The sequence below is a fragment of the Hippocampus guttulatus genome, chromosome 11 (genome assembly GCF_054856545.1).
Source record: "Hippocampus guttulatus isolate MCC_2025c chromosome 11, RoL_Hgut_1.0, whole genome shotgun sequence".
Lineage (NCBI taxonomy): Eukaryota > Metazoa > Chordata > Actinopteri > Syngnathiformes > Syngnathidae > Hippocampus > Hippocampus guttulatus.
In genome coordinates this window covers 4,278,154-4,302,817 of record NC_141271.1, presented here as the reverse complement: position 1 = coordinate 4,302,817, position 24,664 = coordinate 4,278,154, and the positions used below count along the sequence as shown (strand labels likewise).

Here is a 24,664-nt window from a genome sequence, read left to right as displayed (position 1 = left end):
GAAATCACAGATCAGTCAATAAATCAACTCATTTTCAAATTATTGTAAAGGGGGATTAGTAACAAAAAATACTTGCAATATCTCATCTCTAACATCTCTGTTGTTAAAGGGAAAAATATTTGCAAGAGTTATTAAGTTGGTGCACGTAATTAGCCTTCGTGGGCCACATCAAATGCTGTTACAGGTCAGATCTGGGGCCCCGGGCCACGAGTTTGAAAACATGTGCTTTACCCTAAGTATAGCATAAACTTTGATCCCAAAGCACTTAAATATGATTTAAAACTCAGAAAAATGTATTTCTTCCATATGATTTGATAATGAAAAATGTACCGCAGGTGCGAGGATGCTGGCCATTGTAAAAATAGCCTGTAAATAACCTGTGAAAATAGCACCTGTGAAACCATTTGGAGACCTCAATATTCAGTTGAACTTTTGAATACCCAGTCAGCAGAGCAAAAACATACTTCACATCTCCTTACAACCCACGCTAAACTTACCTCCTCCCTAGCAGTCGAAGATGTTAGAACATTTGAGATGCATTGTTTGAACATACTCCTTTGACATCAATTCCTACAATACTTTCCTTTTAGCGAGGGTCACAGGAAGAGCCCAAAAATACAGATTCCGCGAATAGCTCAGGATAAGCGCCACAGAATAAATATTACAAATACGTAGATCAATTCTTGACTTGTGAACCACAAATACTGTAATTTCCCCATTGCGGGACAAATAAAGGATATCTTATCTTATCTTATAGTCGACGGTTCCTTATGCTACAAAATGTATACACAATATAGCACCCCCCCACCACAAAAAAAAAACATTCTTAAAAGGCACTCTGACCTTTAACCAGCATAAACGTAACAAAACAATATGTTCAACATTTATCATTTCAAAACAGTAGAATTAATGTTTATCACATAATTTATCTTTTACTTTTTTTTTTTAATCTTTTTGGGCATGAAGGGGGCACCATAAACAAATTGCCGCTCAAAAGGCAAATTTTGTATAAAGAGTTTTAATGTTTATTATGCGGGTATATCACGAGATATTTAAGTGAAAGTCTTTTGTTTCAATTCAAAATCAAATTCAGCGTATGTGGTTTTAGCCTTAATACTTTTGGTCTCATTGTGTACAAACTGGCTTCCAGGAAGTTCCCTGTATCTCGAAATTACTCAGCAGATGCCCCAACCAGTTGGCAGTGACAACGCAGACTTCTCTATGACGTGAGGGCTGCCAACAGGTGCGTTACCATGCGGACTTTCCCACAGTGCCTTTTCGCTACTACTGCATATCTTCCCTGTCCTACAAAATTTATGGGCAGTAAAAATCCAGCCTTGAATCCAACTGTTGTGGTCCTGTACGTCAATCCTATAATACGTACGTCTGTTTTCACATTGCACCAGGATACTTTGTTTGTCGTACACTAACCACTTGTGCCAAAATACCACCTTAATTATAATGATTATAGACTTAATGTTTTCATCAAGTTGAGGCGTGCACCATGTTTTTATGAGCATGGAGCACCAGGAAGTAAAAAAACAAAACTGCTGTGATAAAAGAAGATGAACTAGAAGAAAGTGATGTCACAGGAAGTTGTGAGCTGTTCGTGGCCTGACTCAGTTACCGAGAACAGATAAGGTCACAGTGCAACCGCGAATGGATACTTTGTGTTTGCGCCTGGTCTTATGAATGTGTGCTTGTGTGCACTCGTTTAATATGTTAATGGAGCTTGGTCCATTGGAAGTAATGAAAATTAGAGTGAATCTATTCCAGTTTCCAACTATAGTCAATGATAAAACCTTCATCAAATGTGCAGGCAATGTTTTTACACTTTTTAATTTTTTATTGACCATGCCCGCATTGTACGTTCCAAGTCAATTTTAACCAAGGCCAAGATTATCCTCATGATAATTGGCTATTGCGAAATAAGCTAATTTCAAACACCCGTCTCACTTTAATAATGATGATGATTAATCCTTAACTGATGTTTCACAGAAAATGGAATGGACTTTTTTTTTTTTTTTTTTCTTTAACATGACCGGTTAGAGGGGCGGCCCGGTAGTCCAGTGGTTAGCACGTCGACTTCACAGTGCAGAGGTACCGGGTTCGATTCCAGCTCCGGTCTCCCTGTGTGGAGTTTGCATGTTCTCCCCGGGCCTGCGTGGGTTTTCTCCGGGTGCTCCGGTTTCCTCCCACGTTCCAAAAACATGCGTGGTATGCTGATTGAACACACTGAATTGTCCCTAGGTGTGAGTGTGTGCGCGCATGGTTGTTCGTCTCTGTGTGCCCTGCAATTGGCTGGCAACCGGTTCAGTGTCCCCCGCCTACTGCCCGAAGATGGCTGGGATAGGCTTCTGCTCCACCCGCGACCCGAGTGAGGATTAAGCGGTTCGGACAATGGATGGATGGATGACCGGTTAGATAAAAACGATCTACTGTGAAGCAATGTAATGTCCTATTCCCCTAAAATGTGTGCGTGTATGTGTGTGTCGGTGGGGCGGTGATAAGCGGCATATGCGTTCTGCTCCTTGTGAGTTGTTGATATGATCATCTTTCGCTGTTTCACTCATTCACCGTTTCGATTTTATTCCCCACGACCCTTCACAGACCAACAGGTGCAGGGACAATGCGATGGGAGTGCAGACAGCTTTCAGGGCTGTTTCAAAATCCTGCTTGAACACTTACCACTGTCCCATTTTTAAAAAAAACGGGTAAATAAAATGTCCTGAGAATTTAGTAGATACAGGCCTCACTATACACAAACTTTGTAGCGCCTGTTCAAAAGATTGCTGTCAAATTTCCCATGTAGATATTTCAAGGTTAAGTGGCATTCAGGTTCACTGTCATATAACTGATTGGGAATTGGGATAGAAATAAAATAAAACAAAAAGACCAGTGTTATACATCCATTTTCCGATCCATTTTCCGAAGCGCTTGATCCTCACTAGGGTCGCGGGGGGTGCTGGAGCCTATCCCAGCCATCTCCGGGCAGCAGGCGGGGGACACCCTGAATCAGTTGCCAGCCAATCGCAGGGCACACAGAGACGAACAACCATCCGCGCCCACACTCACACCTAGGGACAATTTAGAGCGTCCAATCAGCCTGCCATGCATGTTTTTGGAATGTGGGAGGAAACCGGAGCACCCGGAGAAAACCCACGCAGGCCCGGGGAGAACATGCAAACTCCACACAGGGAGGCCGGAGCTGGACAGTGTTATACAGCCTACTAAAAATAATGGTATGTTGCCTGCAGAACCACCTCCAGATCAACCCCAGGAAAACTAAGGAGTTGGTTGTGGATTTCTGCAGGAAACTGTCTTCACCTGCACCGATGAACATCCAGGGTACGGACAGAAAGAGGGTGACCTCCTACAACATAGGTGTCAAACTCAGGTCCTGGAGGGCCGCCGTCCTGCATGTTTTCCAAGTCTCCCTGTTGCAACACACCTGATTCAAATGAACAGGTTCAATGTCAGGTTTCCGCAGAGCTTGCTGATGATCTGATCATTTGAACCAGGTGTGTTGCAACAGGGAGACTTGGAAAACATGCAGGACAGCGGCCCTCCAGGACCTGAGTTTGACACCTACAGGTATGTCCTACAAGTACCTGGGTGTTCTTCTCAAAAATAAACCAGACTGGTCTAACAACACGGACGCTCAGATCAGGAAGGGGCGGAGCTGGCGCTTCCTACTCAGAAAACTGAGAGTTCAGGGGTCACTCCTTAAGACTTTCTATAACTCGGTGGTGGCCTCGGCCATCCATTATGGCATAGTCTGCTGGTCAGGCAGCATCTCGGCCCGGGACAGAAAGAGACTGGAGCGACTGGTCAGGAGGGCCAGCTCTGGCCCGGGCTGCTCCCTTGACACTCTGGAGGAGGTGGGCAACAGGAGGATGCTAGCTAAGCTAAAAGCTATGATGGACAGACCCTCCCAGGCCCTCCAGGCCACCCTGACAGCGCTGGGCAGCTCCTTCAGCCAGAGACTGACACATCCGCGCTGCAAGAAGGAGAGGTACCGCCGCTCGTTCCTGCCGACTGCTGTCAGGCTATTAACACCTGAAAACCTGGACTCACCCCCACTCACCCATTTTTAATATGCTTATATTTATATTTTATAATTCATATTTATATGATTTTTGTTCTTCTACTTCTGCCTTTCATAATGTTGCTGCTGTATATTGGGAATTTCTCCCTTGTAAGATAAATAAAGGTTTTCTTATCAAAACCTAATGTGCACCTAATGTCATGTTTTGTATTTTGTGAGTTGAAAACAATGTGGTATAAATGGTTTTTATTGTATTAGCAGCACAACATGAAAGAGAAGACAATCGACGGTCTCTACATAGTCAAGGATTTCCCATGCTGCTGGTTCGCTTCCTCTTCTGCTGACTCTCAAGTGATGTAGAACCCCTTTTTTCGGTCTACCCCTCACACGCACATGCACACACACACACACACACACACACACACACACACACACACACACACACACACACACACACACACACACACACTTCCACTGCTGGTTTCATGTTACCATTCCGAAGAGGAGGATGTTCTTTCAGTGTGACCAGCATTCACGTACACATTACACAACAACACCTCATGTAGTTACTTGTGTATCTTTACCACACGATCAGGCTACGGTGTAACAAAATGAATGACGACCGACAGGAACAACATTCATTTTAATATTTTTGAATCATGAAATATTTTCAACCACAGTCAACAACTCGAATACACTTTTCCTTAAACCTTAATGTAGGAATTTAAATATCACCTAATGTGCCAAAACTGCGATCGGTGGTCATCCAAATTTTTCTAACCCTCCACTTCTGCATTGTGTGGCCGACACACTAACCAGTCGACCACCGGGCCACCCCACCCTCATCAATAACAACTGAAACCAATTGTTGAAATAACACAATAATAATTAAAAACTTTAGTTTTAGAAATCCGTGCCTCAAATGGGAGGGCATATGCATCTTGGAGGGCGGGCAGGCATCGAGACACATTCAACACATCCGGGTTTCTTTACTGGCTGGATTGAATTGTTTACAACTGTTTAAGTGTCACTCAAGATAGCATTAAGCTGCCAACACAAAAACCGTCGGTTACCAGAATGTCTGGCGAGTGTAAACTTGGACGGAGAACGAGGGCTCCTCCTATTGTCTCCTTGAAGCAAAGTGAAGTCACTCCCTCCCGCATACAAACGTGGTCAACACGCACAAGACAAGCGGGGTGTCACATTTGGTCTGAAGTAGTGTATTGCCGGATTACACACGTAAGACAGACTGGGCCTGTTTCTGTCAGTTGTTGGTAAAATGGGTGTCCATAGGTACATAAGTCGGTTAGGAATCATTAAAGGGATGGACGAAAACCCACTTACAGGTACGTCCTTGCTTAGTGTGTCCTTTTTAAAAAGCTTCTCATCCTCCGTTCTCTGTGCCCAAAATGGGCGTCTGTCCAGGACGGATGGACCGTTCCATCCCAGGCCATCTATGAGTAGGTTACATTAATATAAATGAAATTACTTTTATTTGGGTTATCATGAGTTTGTTTATGTAGGGTATATGGTTAAGATGATGGGCAAGCTCACGTTTACTAGGTCATTTTGCTCATAAACCAACATACAGACGTTGAACTACAGTACACCACAACCAAACAAAATAAATTGAAATCAATCGACAAATTCCTTGTGTGTTCTACATACTTGGCCAATAAAGATGATTGATTCTGATATACAGTCATCCGACATTTATCACAGGGGTTATGTTCCAAAAAGAACCCGTGATAATGAAATCTGTGAAGGAGTCATCTTTATTTTTTAGAATTATCACGTGTACAATATAATACTGTATTGAATGAAACCAAAAATTAAACCTTTTTTTTTCACGCCCAAGCATAAAAAAACCAAGAAAAATTCATGTTTTCTGACAAACAACTAGCAGTTTTTAGAAATACTGTACAGAACGTTTCTTTGACATTGAGGGGTTTGTCATGGAGAAAATTTTGCAAGCTGTTCAGCGATGAGGAGGGAGACTTGTCATTAGTCTACAGCTCCTTAGTCAATCAGAATGTGGTACACAATTATATTTTTAAAAAACTGCACGAAAAAAATGCGTGAAACATCGAAGCCGTGAAATATGAACTGTGTAATAACGAGAATTACTGTAGAGAAAAAAAAACCATTGTGAAGTCTCGTGAACAAACATGCTCGCCCATCAACATCTCCCTTATGAATATTTCCTCTCAATTTTCAAAAGATGTATACCTATGTTAGACAACAAAATATGCCATCAACTGGAGAAATCGCCAGCTCTAGAGTAAAGTTGGAACCTGCTCCAGTCGCATAGCAACGCAAAACACGGATGACCAATCAACGTACTCATAAGGCACACTGATACAAACAGAAACACATCACTAAAATCGCGTTGTAATAAATCTCATACATATTGCATTTCATTTAATAGCTTTGTTGAGTTATTTTTTCAATTTGAGAAGCCAAATCAAAACACACACACGCACACACTCAGAACAAGTAGGTCACCGTGGGACTCTATCATTGCGCGGATGTTCATCTGATCCACTCTGTCGTGCCACGGTTCTATAAAAGCGCTGCACTTCCAACAACTGGGAGGACGCTGTAAAGAGCGAACTTTTCTGGCCTGGACGCGTGTCGGTGTCACAAGCCTGCGTGGACTAATGCTGGCTTCTGCGAATGCACGAAGGAAATGTAATATCTTCTGCCTCTTTTTACACCTCCGCACACACCCTTGAATAACCGCGGGGAACTCTTGAAAACGTAGGTATTTCTCCCATCTCTTGTTTTGTGTTTCTTTTGGTCCGGCTAAATTAAAACCAGAATGAGTCTCAATTAAAAACGTATGTTTGGAGCGGTTGACGTGATTGTAACGTTTCGTTCCGCTGTCTTGTGGACTGATGCCAAACAGCTGCGTTAAATGTCCGGTGCCGAGTGTCGCCATATGGGCGAGCTAACTTCAGAACTAACTCGCTAACTCAATAACTAGCAAACCTGCTACCCACCTTGTTGACGTTACCGATGTGGCGTTTTAAACACTTTTTTTTTTCTTGCGGGCGACCAAAGCTTTGTACGATTTAAATGTAGCTTATTTTCACTCGAGCCCGGCTGGTTAATTTTGGATGCGGTTGTGCGCGTGCGTGTGTGCGTGTACGCGTGTTTTTAAGGAAGACTCTGGAAAAGTGGCATAATGGACCGAGCGCTCGAGTTGTTCTGGAAGCCTCACTCACTCTGGTGGGTGTGTGGGTGATGCTGTTACACACGGGTGAAATCAAATATTGCGAAACCCTATTTACACTTGGGATTAACGCTGCTCTCATTGGCTACCATTCAAACACACTCAAACGAAACCTTTTTTTTTTGATTGACGTGCCAGCAAAATGACTGACGACACTCGGAGATCATTTCGTTAGATACAGCATGTATTGTATACTTTTAATGGCATCCAGTGGACCGTTTTAAAAGAAAATCTTACAAAGTGCTAACGTCTACCACCATTAAAAGTAAGGCCAATTTGATAGGGGGGCAAATTTCTATGAAAGATTTCCGACATCCGAAAGAGTCATTTAAAAATGCACATGGAAAATTAAATGCTCTTAGAGTAGATGGTAGAATGTACAAGGAACCTGTTGCTCCACCCGTTCATTAAAGAGAATAAGTCCTCTTTCTGCAAGTGCATGTGTCTGCGTGTGTGTGTGGCGAGAGAGAGAATCAAAGTGTGTGTGTGCGTGTGTGTGTGTGTGTACACACACTACTCACAAAAAGTTAGGGATATTTGGCTTTCAAGTGAAATTTATGCAAAATGTAGAAAGTTTACCGTGAAAGTAGGAAATTTAAGTCGAAGGATGCACTGGTGATTTCTTCATCTCAAGCAATTCATTGAAACAAACAAAAAAAAAAAATTAACAAAAGTTAATGGGTGTACACCACAACAAAAAAAGTCAAAGTTTCAATAACTCGTCATGTTCCCTTGAGCATCAATTCCAGCTTGACGACATATCATGCTGTTCACAAGTCAACTTATCGTCTGCTGAGGCAGGGCATCCCACTCTTCTTGAAGGGCAGCCATCAGGTCATTGAGGTTCTGGGGTGCTCTCCTTGACGTGGCGGCCACCATTTCTGCTCAACGTGAATCGTCTTACATCAGAGAATCGCACTGGGGCGCCCAGGCCCATGCAAGACGCTGACACCTGTGCCTGGTAGTGTGGTCGGGCACCCTTGCAGGTCGTCTAGCATGCAGAGCGGGCTGATGTAAACTATTTCGAATGGTCTGACATGACACTTGGGTGTCTCTCACCTCCCTCAAACGTGCCTGGAGTCGACTGGCATTCATCATCCTGTTTCTCAGGGCATTGTTCACAATAGCGCGGTCATCAGCATGCAATGTGGCCCCAAAGGATGTCCACTTCTACATCTTTCTGTGACTCTTCCAGTCTCTATATCTCTGTTGCAACCTGTTGATGACACTGTGTGACACTCGGTGGCCGCTTCTGTCTGAGAACATCCTGTTTAAAGCATGACAAAGGCATGGTACTGTTGATCCATTGTTAGATGTCGAACTGGTTGCCAGCCAATCGCAGGGCACACATAGACATACTATCATCCGCACTCACAGTTACACTTTCGCACAAATTAGAGTGTTCCCTTAACCTGCCATGCATGTTTTTGGAATGTGGGAGGAAACTGGAGTACCTGGAGAAAACCCACACAGGCACGTTGAGAACATGCAAACTCCACGCAGGAATGTCAGAGCAGTTGGACATACGCATTGAAAAGCTTAGAGAAGGTCACATTAAGTTCCCCTGTAAATATTTGAATGTATTTTAGGCTCGTCCTGAAATTTCACCCAAAAGTCAAACATGCCTAACTTTTTGTGAGGTGTGTGTGTGTGTGTGTGTGTGTGTGTAAATGCACTAATTCCATAACAGTCCAATGCAAATGTAATCCAAACAATATTTCTTAAACTTTTATGGGGAGGAAAATATCAAGAATGATGACAAATTTTGTAGTACCTTTGTTGATAGAAGCCATTTCCTGAGCAAACGGTGGTGGCTCGCTGAAATGCACTTGCGTCACGCTAAAGACGAAAATGTATAATAGTAAGTCAACACAATCGCATCAAATCAACCACATGAGTGAATTTACAGTTGTCAATTTACAGTCATGTTCTCCTCAACAAGCATTACACTCGTCCTTAAACAATCATTACGGTGACGGCAATGGTTCCTGACACGTTCAAAAATTCATCCGCGGTGCAGAAATAACACAATCTATGTTGCTATCTGCTGTTGTGTGAATGCCACATCCTGGCACTCATAGAGGTAGGGCTCGGCGATATGACTGAAAAGTGTAGAACAATATAAATATTTCATATTGGTCAATATCGATATATTACTTTTTTTTGTTTCTTTTAACTATTGAATAAACGTTGGGAAAACATTGAATTTAGGTCACTTTATTTGAACATATAGTACTTCATCTTTCATAATTCAAAACAACTGTCAATATAAAGATCAAACGCCTTTTTGAAGATATTTGAACAAACTTAATGCCGCTGTCTCATTCTGCTGGAGTGTGCTGCTGCTTCTGTGTTTGCAGAGCGCTGCGGGCCGTCGACAACGCACACAATGCTTTATCGGGGTTTGCTTTCAGATTTTTTTTTCCTATCAAACATGTTATCGAAAGTATATTCTATTGATATCGCTCACGTGTCTATCGTGATGTCAATTGATATTGATCGCCCACCCCTACTCTGGTGTGTTGCAACAACATGAGGCTTCCTCCATTTTGTATGTTTGGAAACACTGCTCAAGCCGATATGGCCAATCATTGATGATGCAGTAGTACAGTCATAATTTTAGTAAATATGCAAATGAAAAGGCTATGCCATAAATACAGGTACAATATAAAATAATCAAGTGCTAAATTTGTCAAAGTTTTGGGGCTTTTTACTTGTCTTTGCACCGTGGAAGGGTCAAATGCTGTGTGACAATGTACAGTATTCATACATTGCTGCGCAAACTGGCTCAGACCATTTTTTTAATCTCATCAGTCGGAACAATTATTTCTTCATGATATGGGGGTTTAGTGGCAAGTATAGGCAACATTTTATTACCCCTAACTTTCCTTTTATTTGGAAGCTAAGTTGAAATGAAATAAAAGTAAAACCACTGCTGTTGACCTTTGGGAAAAATGCATTGAAAGTAACAGAATAAGATGATTGATTGCAGAGCAACACTGCAGCTTGTGTTTGTCTTGCCATTTCATTATTCCACTAAGTGTACTGTAATAAGGGAACGGCATGTAACGGCAGGTTTTCCCGAATTCTTATTTTGGGCTTGACCATTTAATGGGCACATTATAGCCCTTCACAGATCGCCCAAAATTCGGCTGAACGGCAGATTATTTTTACCATCGACTGACTCCATTTACAGCAGTTGTCCAAAAGTGGCACAGTGTCATTGTTTATATAAGTAAACGTTGTACATTGTTGCGTACTAAATGTAACGAGAGTGTCGAAAAATCTATGAGTTTTTATGAATTGTAATTGTGCAGAAAGTTGCTTACTTTTAACTCCGGAAAATCTCATATATTGGGCCATTTGATAAGGTACCAATATGGATCTGCTTTGGTTTATATCAAGCAAGGTAACGACACCTAATAAAAAAAAACATTTTTTCAATTGATTAAAATAACTAAAACCACATTTTATGTTTAAAAAAGTAAAACTATAGCAAAAATATAAATGCGCGAGTGTGTGTGCGTCTTAGTATTTTTCAAATAAAGAAAACCAATTAAAAAAAACAGAATTTCAAAAGTCAAAATGAAAAGTTCCAATCACGTCTCCGCTTCCTTCTCAGCTAAAATAAACGTGAGAAGATGGCCGCCAAAGTGGCAACAAGCGCCGCCGTCAGCGTTCTGTCATGGGAGCAAGTGAACTGCCTGGACGAGGTCCTGAGCGAGGTGGTGCCGGTCCACGGCCGCGGAAACTTCCCCACGCTGGAGGTGCGTCTGAAGGACATCGTGGCCCGGGTGCGCTCCAGCCTGACTCTGAGCGGCGTCTGCGTGAAGGACGTGCGTTTGAACGGCTCGACGGCCAGCCACGTGCTGGTGCGCGACTTGGGTTGGAGCTACAAGGACCTGGACGTCATCTTCAGGGTGGACCTGCCGCACGAGTCCGAGTTCCGGCTCATTCGCGACGTGGTGCTGGGCACCCTGCTGGACTTCCTGCCTGAGGGCGTCAACAAGGAGAAGATCACACCGGCGACGCTCAAGGAGGCCTACGTGCAGAAGCTGGTCAAGGTCAACACGGAGCAGGACCGCTGGAGCCTTATCTCGCTGTCCAACAACAACGGCCGCAATGTGGAGCTCAAGTTCGTCGACCGCATCCGCCGCCAGTTCGAATTCAGCGTCGACTCCTTCCAGATCGTTTTGGACTCGGTGTTGGCTTTCTACGCGGCGGGCGATGCCGCCGCCAAACCCATGTCGCCCGAGCACCACCCGGCGGTGAACGGCGAGAGCGTGTACGGCGACTTTGATGTGGCACTGGGCCACCTGCGCGACAAGCTCATCGCCACCAAGCGTCCCGAGGAGATTCGCGGCGGCGGGCTGCTCAAGTACTGCAACCTTCTGGTGCGTGACTTTCGGCCCGCCAGCGAAGAGGAGTTCAAGGGCCTGGAGCGCTACATGTGCTCGCGTTTCTTCATCGACTTCCCCGACATCGGCGAGCAGCAGCGCAAAGTGGAGGCGTACCTCCACAGCCACTTTGTGGGCGAGGAGTCCAGCAAGTACGATTACCTCATGATCCTGCGCCGCGTGGTCAACGAGAGCACCGTGTGCCTCATGGGCCACGAGCGGCGCCAGACCCTGCACCTCATCTCGCTCATGGCCTTCCGTGTACTCGCCGAGCAGAACGCCATACCGGACGCCTCCTGCGTCACCTGCTACTACCAGCCGGCGCCGTACGTGCGCGACCACAACTTCAGCAACTACTATGTGGCCAACCAGAACATTCCCACGTGGCTGCCGTGCAACTGACGGGTTGACCCGGGGGCGGGGGGGGCACAAAAAAAAGAGAGAAAAAAAATGAGACAACAGAAGGTCACATTTTCTGAATGAAGCCTTTCATTTTTTGGGAACCCTTTGGCGTTCCTTCTCTTCCGATGCATCAATGTGATATTTTTAAGTGTTATTTCCAATTTTCTTTCTTTCTGGATGCCGACCACCCCTTAAAAGGTTAAAGGGCTGTTGATGGCAATGAAGCCTTCAATTTGGCTTTTTTTTTTTTTTTTTGCTTTTTGCTTTTTTTCCTTCATCCTTTGATTACAAAAAAGGTGGAAAATGTTGAAAAATGCTATCTATGGGAAAGTGTAATAAGGTGTACCCAAAATTTAAAAAAAAAAAAAGGGTTGGTGAATCTGGTATATTATGAGGAATCAATTTTCTTTTAATTCAATTTTTGACTTTGAAATCTCACAGGTGCACTAAGAAGAAAAGGAAAAAAAACAAGTGCCTGTAATGTTTAAAAAAAAAATCTGTTTGAATGTGCTCAGTTGACTTGATCTTGGTCACGTGACCGCGTATCACTGCGTTCGTAACTTCATGCCTGTGCTTGTGTCGGCACCTTCAAGCAGAGGCATCGAAATGATTAATCATGACAACGCGAGTTTGTGACCACAAAGCACACAGCTTGATTTTTGTGTTGTGGCGTTCCAGACCCAAAAGGCGCGTGGCTTCCGCGGTCCTACTCGGGCCTTCCATGCAGAAGCACGTGGCGAGTCCCCACGCTGGCCCTGCAACCAGAGCCTGCTTCTATAATTATCCTCACTCAGTCTTCACTGGAGTGAAGAGGAGGGGCTTGCTGCCTGACCTCCATGTGTGGTCATGGGTAAAGATACCAGGTGTGCTTGATGACATCGTGCTATTATTATTAGCATTGTAAAGCGGTGTCGACGACCCCTGTGTGTTGGCCTGTTACGCAAGGGGCAGCGATCCCCCCCCCCCACCCAAACGGCCCGCAGCACCAACTGTCCCCAACATGGGCCTTGGCCTTTTCTCAGAATCGCTTGCCTCTACCAGTACGCTGCCGCCTCCGCCCGTGTTTGCCCCAGATAACCGGCAGCAACTCTTATCTGAAGTTGAGGGTGCGGGTGGCCCACCGCCCTCCCCCTGCCCTGCCCCTCCGTCTGGCTCGCTGTACCTTGCCGAGTGCTTTCCAACAAACCAGTGACATGCTGCCCACTCCCACTCTGGACCAACAAGGGTTCTTTTGTTTTTGTTTTTTTTCGCTTTTAATTTTTAGGTGATAGAGTTGGCTCGTGATGCTTGGGAGAGGCAGGTTGTCATTTCTTTTCGGACCCTTTCAACGAACCCGTGTTAGCGTAATGCCCCATTTAGAAAAATCCTGGTGGGTGTTTGGAGCTCATTTTTATTAGTTTTATTTTTTCGTCCTGTTCTTTTTGTCCCCCTCACCCACTCACCCCTCCTGTACCCCCTGAGGAATCTTTGTCCTATCTAGCCGATGAAGAAGGTAAATAAGCTAACGAGCAATTGCTCAGGGATTGATTATCCCCGCCCCCATTGCTTTTTTTTTTTAACCTTAATTTTGGGTGGGTGCATCGATTTAGAGTGCCCTCAAGCTAATGTAAGGGACTCTCAATCTTGGCAGCTCACTCTTGTGAGTTGGAGAGATTTGTTTGCTCGCACACCCATCTTAGCTTTGTTAGAATAGCCTTGTGGTGCTCTTTGGTTGGCGATCACTGAGTGATGACTCATTGTTTTTGCTTGTGTTCGCAGGCAGGTGTAAATGCTGCGCCTCGTGGCGAGCATTTGCCAATTTAAGTGCCAAGAAAACTTGAAGGAAGAAACCACGTGGCCCGTATTTGTGTTTACGCTATTTGTCTCTGATGACTGAAGGTGTCTGCCAGTAAGCCCGCCATGAGGCATAAATGAAATTTACGTGAGGGTTAAAGTGCCTTTTTGTTTGTTAGTTTTCTGATCTTTTTTTTTTTTTTTCTGCTGTAAATTTGTCAGTGTTAAATATCGCTGCTTCCGTTGTGCATACTCTGAGGAGCAGGTGGCGCCCACATAGTCTTGTTTTGCTCGCTAGGTGGTGGTGATGGATGGTCAGTGGTTTTACACCATGAGAACTTTCTCAAGAGTTGTATTTTTTTTGCAGCAGCTGTGTGTGTGCGTGTGCGTGTGCGCGTGTGTGTGTGAGTGCTGGTGGACATATACATGTCACACTTAACTTTATTTTTGGAAGAGAGGTTTTTGTCGCCGTGATAACTACGACGACCATTTGAGGGGGTGGGGGTTCCCCATCCCCCATTTGTCAGCACTTTGATCTCACTCTACCTTTTTCTTGGAAATATTCACATGTACGGGGAAAATGTGCTTGAAAAGGAAATGATAAATAAATAAATATATTGAATGCAACATTGACCTGTTTGTTGTGGGGGTTTTTTGTTTGTTTTTTGTTGTTGTTTGTTTTTTTTATAAACCATTTCAGGGACGGTGGTCAGGTTACAGGTTATCATTATTTGTGCATGTTAAATAAGGTCAGGTGACAAGCCTTAAACATTGATGCACTATTCGTAGGTATGTTAGTTGTTGTTCAAAACAAAGCGTCCACGCTCTAGATCTCAGAAATGGGACAGCCACATAGACAAAACAGTTTCAAAATGTCTCCGGATAACCATGTCGCTACAACCAATAAATGAAAACTGCGCATTGGAATTTTCAGCATGAGAATTGTTGAAAACACAAGGCTGAGTTGACCATTGGCTCCAGCAGAAAAAAAAAGGCAAGCTCCTGCTGTGGCCATCAGAGTGTCTTGGAAGATCCCAAACAACCGTGAAAATAGTTGCAACTATCACGAAAGACTCCAAACTGTCATTGATGCTAAAAGGTGAAGAACTATTACTCAAATTCAAATTGACATTGCAATGTAATAGACAGAATTTTCCACACTTGTTCAGTAGAATTTTATGAAGACTGCAAGTCAACGTTTAGTAAGTCGACTCTAATTGAAGTCTTTCATATGAATTCATGGTTCGCTTGATATTATTTAAGCGAAAACTTAATCCACAAACAGCGCAGAGGTCGTGCGTTCGATCCCAGCTCCAGCCTTCCTGTGTGGAGTTTGCATGTTCTCCCCGGGCCTGCGTGGGTTTTCTCCGGGTACTCCGGTTTCCTCCCACATTCCAAAAAACATGCATGGCAGGCTGATTGAACACTCTAAATTGCCCCAAGTTATGAGTGTGAGCGCGGAGGGTTGTTTGTCTGTGTGTTGCGATTGGCTGGCAACCGGTTCAGGGTGTCCCCCGCCTATTGCCCGAAGACGGCTAGGATAGGCTGGGAGGATAAAGCAGATCGGAAAATGGATTAACCCACACGGCCAACACATTTACAGTGCCGTGGAAAAGTACCGTACGGTAATTGCCCTCTGTTTAAAGTCGAACTTTTTTGCGTAGTTTTCCAACTTTAAGATCATAAAATAATTCGAACAATCAAAGTGAACAAATACAGTTTTTAAATCGGGTTTTGATTAAGGATAAAACATATTTAAAGCGACATGACAGTTTGTGGAAAAAGTTCTTGACCTCCTTGCAAAATCATGAATTTACAGTGACTAATGATGTTTTTCAGTTCATTTTCAGTGACCATACCCAAGCTAATCATTTGAAGACATTTTGGCTACAAAGTACTTAATAAAATACTGAAACTACCAAAGACTTGATTAGCTCATCTTAAATCAAGGGTACAATTTTTATTACATGATTTATTTGGTGTTTAAAGTCCTGTCAATGTAATCGCAGTAAATGGGTTGCGATCCCGGACGAATGTTAGCTTTCTCTCAGGAGTAAAGCTAGCCTTTTCAGCCAGCTGTTACCGGTGACCAAGAGGACAAAATTATTTAAGCAAATAAAAGAAAAAAAAATTCAAAAGAAATGTCTTGTTCTGATCATATGCATAATGGCGGTGTATGAGTTAGCGTGAGGCATTCAATCCATTTTTTTTAAATAAAAATGTGAAAAACAGAGGGTGGTCGACTGGTAAGCGCGTCGGCCTCACAGTGCAGAGGTGGAGAGTTCGATCCTGGCTCTGGCCTTCCTGTGTGAAGTTTGCATGTTCTCCCCGTGCCTGCGTGGGTTTTCTCTGGGTACTCCGGTTTCCTCCCACATTCCAAAAAACATGCATGGCAGGTTAACGGAGCACTCTAAATCGTCTCCCGAGGTGTGATTGTGAGCACGTATGGTTGTTCGTCTGCCTGCAATTGGCTGGCAACCGTTTCAGGGTGTCCCCTGACGACTGGGATAGGCTCCAGCACGCCCCGGGACCCTCATGAGGATAAGCAGATCAGAAAATCAATTGATAGATGGATGGATGGATGGATGAAAAACAGAAGAGACGAACTACCTTCGCTCTTCCCATGGTTACAAGAGACAGCAACGAAAGAAATGACATCAAAAACTGACATTTAAAAAGTGTTTTATTTGAGGTTCAATTTGGTCATGGGGGGTGGGAAAGAGAAAAATGGCTTTTTAGGGGGCACTCCAGACCTAGTTGGTATTTTAAAAACTATTTTTAAGCATTACTTTCTCTTAGTTCGTTTTAGATTTGGTCTCAAGACAAGTAAATTTACTTGTTTTAGTGTTTTGAATGTGGATTATTGACAATTTGATGTGTGGGACGTAAAATGTCCTCCAATTCTGGAATGACCCATTGAGTGGGGGACGGCTGACTCATGCGAGGGGGCTGAGTGCATAACTTTAATGTTTAACATAATGTTTTAGACACACCCAAAAATTCTACACAACTGAGAATGTGAAAAAGAGTTTAAGTCTACATGTCCCCCACCCAAAAAAAATCACAAAATACATTGTACTGATTCTTCAACACTCATCTTCAAACATATCAAGTATCAAGTACAACTTTATTGTCAACTGTGCTGTATGTCTGACATACAGCACAGATGAAATTTCCTCCCTCTTAAACCGACCTTAAACAGGCAGATATCTAATGAATCTTGGAAACAAATCACAAAAATGACTTTCGAGGGTCTTTTAAAATAGATATTCATCCAGTGTTTTGAAAGGAGAAGTAAGTCAGTGGTGGGGCTTTAGCGCCTTGTATTGACCACTGGGGAGGATTGTTGTTGTCCCTGAATTTTCAAAAATACAATTTTACAATTAAAAAGTACAGCCCTTTATTTCTCGATCGAGATGTAATCCTGAACAGTCTTAGGCGTTACTTGTAGCGCTTGATCTACATTGACTGCACAAATTCTGTTTAAAAAATAAATAAATGGAAATTCCTCCTTCCTGTTCCCAATGATCAAATGTTGAGAGGTCTCTGCATTTGGAAAAAGTCCCCATTTCAAACATTTGATGATGCCGGATGCTCTCTGGATGACATCTGTGCGAGTAAACCGTTTATTCTGCTCATTTACATTTCGCTCTAACCAGAACATCAACTTGCTGACACTTGATTTTCGTTTCCTGGGTTTCAGAAGTCCTGAAACCGTTGCAGGGCCTCCATGGTGGAGGTTCAAGTCTATAACAAACAGACGGAAAGACAGACACTCACAGACGAGAAGAGCTCATCATATTTATCGCTGGACCAAACAAAATGTTTCCACAAACACAAAATGTCGACCAAGTGTGACTTCATGCCAGGGCTCATCATAGTTTTAGCATGTTACAGGAATGATGACGTTGCCATAAGCTGGCCTCGGCGGTAAAGTGTGAGCAGCAGGGTGCTGTGCAGCGGGGTATTGGCACTAAAATGTTTTACAGCTGCTGAACTCTCATAATGGCCAACAGGTAAACATAACACACACATGCACACACGCATACGCACACAATAATCATCCGGTCATGTGACTTGGTAATCATGGAGGTCGTTGGTCAAAGTAGACTTATTATCAAAGCACCATGATGTGTAAATACAAGATAGGAAGAATTCTGTTCTGTTCACTATATTAAAACCACCTTATGAAATAAAATGCAAAAAAGAGTTTTCTTCAAAACCTGGCCCAATACCCAGCCATTCAAGCGTGCATAGAGTGTCATTGATCTTTTATTGTTTCTTCATTTTTCATCCCTATACACATACCTACTGTACATATTTATATATAATAATAATAATAATAATAGATTTTATTTATAAGCGCCTTTCAAGACACCCAAGGACACTTTACAATAACAAAAAACACAAAACAATACGGGTTGAGCAGCGGCAGCCAAAACGTCAGAAAGAAACATATGTACTCTGTAAACACAGCATAGGCGGCCCGGTAGTCCAGTGGTTAGCACGTCGACTTCACAGTGCAGAGGTACCGGGTTCGATTCCAGCTCCGGCCTCCCTGTGTGGAGTTTGCATGTTCTCCCCGGGCCTGTGTGGGTTTTCTCCGGGTACTCCGGTTTCCTCCCACATTCCAAAAACATACGTGGCAGGCTGATTGAGCACTCTAAATTGTCCCTAGGTGTGAGTGTGAGCGTGGATGGTTGTTCGTCTCTGTGTGCCCTGCGATTGGCTGGCAACCGATTCAGGGTGTCCCCCGCCTACTGCCCGGAGAAAAGCTGGGATAGGCTCCAGCACCCCCTGTGACCCTAGTGAGGATCAAGCGGTTCGGAAGATGAATGAATGAATGAAAACACAGCATATTTATAAAAGGTTCCAAATAACGTTTTTTTCTTTATTGAGTAGTTTTACTCATCAATGACTTCATTTGAGAAGCAGTTCTTTTTTTTCAGGTAAACCCAGGCCCCTGAAATAAGGCTTTTATTAAACACTACACCTATAACCATGTGTGGGTTGTATGGTCTTTTTGCAAAGCTACATTGATAAATTAATTTTAAAAAAATGAAAACGATGGCAAGCTGTACTCAAATCTTAAGTCAACATCAAATCAGAATCGTATTGTAAAAACAAACAAATAACATTACTGGAATTATAAAAATATATCAATGTACTTTTTACCTTGTTACCTTGTTCTCCCGGCAGACATAAAGCATAACGTACAGAAAGTAATTTCCGGTTTCAATCCTGTAACAGTGTATAATTTTCTCTGCAGAGAAATATTAGAGTGGCTCCTAATTTGCTTGTCATATTTGTACACTGTGCGGTTTAACACGGTCCATGACAGACTTGAAGAGTGTACTCAAACACTCAAGCGCTTAATTTCTGTGTTTCACATTTTCGTGTCAATTTTAGCTTTGCAATTAGCATGGCTTCCCTGCCTTCTGTTTACAGTACAAAGGTTAAAGGGATACTAATCTTATTTCACAAAATGCTAATTTTGATTCACACACCATGATGCAAAACCGCTAACTTCAAGCCGTGTTTATGTATGCAGTATATTTATTTGTTTATGTACTGTATGTATTCATTTATTTCATTGGGACAGTTCACATTAATCAACACAAGAATCAACAGTGTAAATGCGCCTGACCTAGCATAAATGCTTCTTTTCAGCCGTTGTCCCAAGGCAGGTTTCTAAAAATCTTTAGAACCACGGTGAGAGAAATAAGAACCAAAGAAGTAAGACATCATAAAACAGACAAGACAAGGAGTTGCAGTCCTCAATTACAATACAATAGACAAGTTCGGACGATTTGCTACAAAATGAGACGAGAAAGAGACCTGGTGGCTTTTCTTTCCACTCACTCATTGTCTCTAACTTGACCTCCCCTCGATCACCACAAATGACAGCATTGGTCAGCTGATATGCAAGGAACTTTTGAAGCCAGTCACGGGACACTTCAAAGTCTTCGATGCTCATACTTAGCGCTATCGAACTCGCCTCCTCTCTCATTAGCGGTCCAGTTTGCGGAAGGTTTTTAACACGATAACAGTCAAACCATTCCAGGAAACGTTCATTTACTCGACTGTCCGTCGAGCCACAAGCAATTCACTCTGAGCATGGAAATTGTTTCGTGGTTTGTAACCCGCTTCGTTTAATCAGATACATTTCACTTTCTACTCCGCAGTCATTACAGTTCCTCTTCATTTGGATGCCATGATTTACACGACATAAATGTAAATGAGTGAAATTAAAAACGTTCGCAATTCCAGGAAAACTCACTGAAATCAAGAATCACTTTCATGTTGCCGTTTTGGATCCAATGACAGAAAATAGCGGCGCGGACACACTTATTCTGTCGTATCGAGCGGGAGTTGCTTGAGTTGGCGCTAATGCGGGCTCCCGTATGGCTTCCGGAACTTCAGTTGTTATGAATCGATCGTTAATGTAATAGTAGTAGAAAGTTTAATGCTTACGTTGAGGTTTTTTTTTTCCCCACCGGGTTCGGGATTTCTGCTTGACAGAGGTCTGCAAGTGGTAGATAAGATTTCTCCCTCTTTCTCTCTCCCTCTCTCTTCGTCTCCCCCTTTCTCCCTGTGGTCTGCAACTGCAAGTAATTGAAATTCCTGTCATTACAAGTCCAAATGAAATGAATGCAATCATTTACATCGAACCTTAATTGTGTACCAACCTTCGGCAGGCCGGATTAAAAAGACCAATGGGCCTGATCTGGCCCGTGGGCCGTAGTTTGCCCACCTCTGCACTAGAGGGATCTGTGATCTAAATTGCGAGGATGTGGCAGCGACTTTGCATTTGCACCATAGCGGACAGCAACGGTGGCCCAACTCGGGAACGACCTCCAAGCGGTGTTGGGCGTGCCTTCGGGCTACGAACAGTTCCCAGTCAACAGCCGACAACTGGGTCTGCAGTTACCCGGGTCGCTGCGGCTTTAGAAGCCGCTTTGAGACCCAGTTGGAGGTTGCTCAACAGCAACAGTGATGGTGTTAGAGCTGAAGAATGTATGAATTTGTCATTTTCAGAAAAATTGCATGCTTGCATGCATAAAGTTACTATGACAGTATGACAACAAGAAGTAGTGAGGATTCTTTATGCACTTGTGTTCGCACGGTTTGAAGGACGACACACATTCCGCAACACACAGGGTTGCTATGAAACTGTTTACGTTCTGCACCTTTATGCACTTTTGTCTTTCGCATTATGCAAGGAGTGTCGATCACCACTCTTAAAAGGGTTCTATGAACAAAGCAGTAGCACACCTGACGTCAGGATAAGATTGATGCAGAAAAAAAAAAGCATCCATGCATGGAAGAGATGCTAACGGCAGAAGGAGACTGGTCACCAGAGCCCAGCCTTAGGGGGGATACTTGAAATGCATTATAGGGGGTGGGCAATTCATACCGTACAGATGAGACAGCACTTACTTTGCTCCCTAAATTCAAGTAGCACAGCCCATCCCATCTTGAATGGCAGCTTTTGCAACAATAGCAAGCAAGTATTCTCATAGACAAATTTTCCATTGCAAATACAAAGACACCTTCTTGAGTACATCGACGCTGCAGTGGAATTGGATGTGGCAAAGTGAAGCATATTGTGAAGATGCTTGCTCCTTGGAGATGTATCATCAAGCAAAAACTCACCGGATTAATACGGAATTATTCCTTTTGATTTTATGATGTTATCCGCAGTTTTACGATGTTATTTGCTGAATTTATGGCTCCAATATGGCGGACGGGCTGACATATCGCTTTGACCCGGTTCAACAATTGTCTGTTGCAGACTTGACAAGAAAAAAGAAAAGAATATTTATATTCATTTTAGATTTGCAAAGAGTTTATTATGGCTTCCATGGAATCTTATATGAAACGGTTCAAATGCCTCTATAGTTGCCGACACTATTGTTAACCCAGGGACAGCCATCTGTGTTGGTTACCCCTGTTCGAAAGGATTTCTATTTTGGATTGAACACAACTACTTTGTTGCTCAAAGTATAATGCTATAAAATTTAATTGGTATAAAATGTAGCTTTTAAGTTCAACTACCAGTTTTGTTTTACAAGTGAATGAAGTTGTTCTCCATAAATTAAAGTTATCACGGTCCATGTAAGTTCAAGAAACCTTGTTATTCAAATCACATTTGCGTTGGTCTGATGTGAAATGATTGTACCCATATTTATCTCTTGATCGTCTTGACTATTATGGCCTAAAAAGCAGAATAATCAGTAACTTATTGTAAATAAGACTTAAAGCATGGATGTTTCAGCATGGGTGCCATTTTTCTATCTATCGATCGATCTACCTATCCAGCGAGCTATCTAGCTAGCTAGCTATCTTTTTTGCACGTGTCTTTACCTTTATTAATCAAATGCATCTGACGAGAGCGACGCAAGGTAATGTGGCTAGAGTGTCCAGCAATAACACAGTTTGGCAGTTATTATTATTAAATTATACTTTTGTAACAGATGTTTCCGCTGCCTTAACATTTTAACGTTGATCGGTGAGTGAAAAAAAGAGAGGCATTAGGAGGTTTTTGCCACCCAGTTCAGGGCTTGTGGTTTCCCGCAGCGGCCGTTAAGACGCCAAAACGCCAGGGTGTCTCATTTGGACAGATTACCACCATATGTATTTACTTCACTTTTGTGGCCATATACAATGTTGATGTGAACGTTAGCTGGCTGAAGTGACGTAAGTGTGCATAAGACAACAAAGGAAGAGCATGTGTCCTGCACTTACCGTTTCATATTTTTAGACATTTTTTACCACCTGCTGCTCCATTAAAAAAAAAAAAAAAAAAGATTTACATCTTGGCTGTGCGTGATTGCATGATTTAGCTCTCTCGTCATATTGTCTCTGGAATAATGGATCTATTGTTTTGTCAATCCAAATAATACAAAATAAAATATAATTTTTTGCTATAAAATATTGAAGAGTTCAATGCAGTTTGTGATGCTTGGGCACAAAAATCAAATATTAACAAACAAACTACTTTGCATTTCAACACTGCCCAAACATCCATCCATCCATTTTCCGAACCGCTTGATCCTCACTAGGGTCGCGGGGGGTGCTGGAGCCTATCCCAGCCGTCTTCGGGCAGTAGGCGGGGGACACCCTGAATCAGTTGCCAATCGCAGGGCACACAGAGACGAACAACCATCCACGCCCACACTCACACCTAGGGACATAGAGCGTCCAATCAGCCTGCCATGCATGTTTTTGGAATGTGGGAGGAAACCGGAGCACCCGGAGAAAACCCACGCAGGCCCGGGGAGAACATGCAAACTCCACACAGGGAGGCCGGAGCTGGAATCGAACCCGGTACCTCTGCACTGTGAAGCCGACGTGCTAACCACTGGATTACCGGGCCGCCACTGCCCAAACAAAAGAATGTAAAAATAAACTTTGCAGAGATATGCAAACACTCAACAAAACCAGTTGCTCCAATAATAGTGTCTCACAACAGGATGAGCTTCCATTGTACAGTACAGTACAGACGAGGAAAAAAAATGCTTTTGGTGTCTTGAAGTGCTTGAAAATGTGAGCTAATTTCATGTCATTATGCGCACACCTTCAACACCTGACACATCTGTGATATCATTGCTCAAATTCTGACGCTGAAGTCAGAATTTGCAATTCAGCAATCATTTCTGTGAGTAACAAGAAAAAAATGGCATCGCTGTTTCAAATCAATCCCCACTTAACCTACCACTCGGCGGAAGCACAGTAGTACCAAACGTGGAACTTAGTGATGTAAAAAAATAAAATAAAATAAAAAAATTCTCCTACTAGTGAGGACAGTGTACGAGTACGTGGGAATCTCAAGGATTCTGAATAAAGGCTCGAAAGGCGTTTCATAGTGGCTACTACTGTATTTGAAAAAAAAAAAGTTCAAAGTAGAACTGCTCGCTTAAACTGTCCACCTCTCAGAAACCCCACCAGCTGCGCAAATAGAACCAACTGGCCTTATCCTTCCTCCCACATCTGCATCCCTTCCAGGAAAAAAAGGCCTGGCCAAGCGCACAAGGGGACGTGAAGCAGGTGACTTGTGGCCGAAACAGAGACAACATGCACCATTCCACGCATCGGTGAATTCATTCTCACAAACGTGTCCTCTCCTCAAGAATCGAAACCACATGGCAAACCCATTTGACTGTCTCATGTAAATCTCGTAATTCAAGTTTGTGAACACATGTAGAGCCGGAGCTGCAGGTTTTTGCGCTTGCTTAACAGTGCTGCCTTCTGATAAGTCTGTCACATATTTGATTGCTTAGTGAAGTTGTCAACGCAGTGGCCGTGTCAAATTGGTGTTTGGTGACAGCAAATGCACCCAGATAAGTAGTGCCGCTGTGAGCTAAAACACATCGCAGTGGTACTGTGTACAGGAGTATTTACAGTCGCTTTAATTGTGTTTTGAATGTTTATATTTTCCAATACGGTGCCATTTTTGTTCATTAATAACTTGTAGTAATAACAGTTGTGGTGTTTTTGTGAGGGGGGGGGGCGCTGGATGGCGTGTCAATTGATTTCAGTGGGGAAAATTGATTTGATTTAGGAGAAATTGGTCAAAGAAAATAAATGTAAGCCAAGGTTTCACTTTTTTTTTTTTTTTACAAAGACCTTTTCATTTTTAGCTCACAGTGGGATACAGAGACACTGACGACATACACTCGATGTTTTCTGTATTATTTTTGAATTATTATCTTTCGGGAAATAAAATTTAATTATGTGTTTGTATTTGCATGCCTGTGGCCAAGTACTGTGTGTGAAAATGTAGGAAGATGAAGGGAAAGTAAAGTA

General features: G+C 43.0%; 1 protein-coding gene across 1 annotated transcript; it reads left to right on the top strand.

Annotated features, from left to right (window-relative positions):
* The first annotated feature begins 6,653 nt into the window (after positions 1 to 6,653).
* tent5c (terminal nucleotidyltransferase 5C) lies at positions 6,654 to 14,488 on the top strand. The gene is made up of 2 exons (XM_086124415.1): positions 6,654 to 6,808; positions 10,906 to 14,488. Exon 2 carries the CDS (start codon positions 10,925 to 10,927, stop codon positions 12,080 to 12,082), a length of 1,158 nt encoding a protein of 385 aa, XP_085980541.1. The 5' UTR covers positions 6,654 to 6,808; positions 10,906 to 10,924; the 3' UTR covers positions 12,083 to 14,488.
* The last annotated feature ends 10,176 nt before the right edge of the window (positions 14,489 to 24,664 follow it).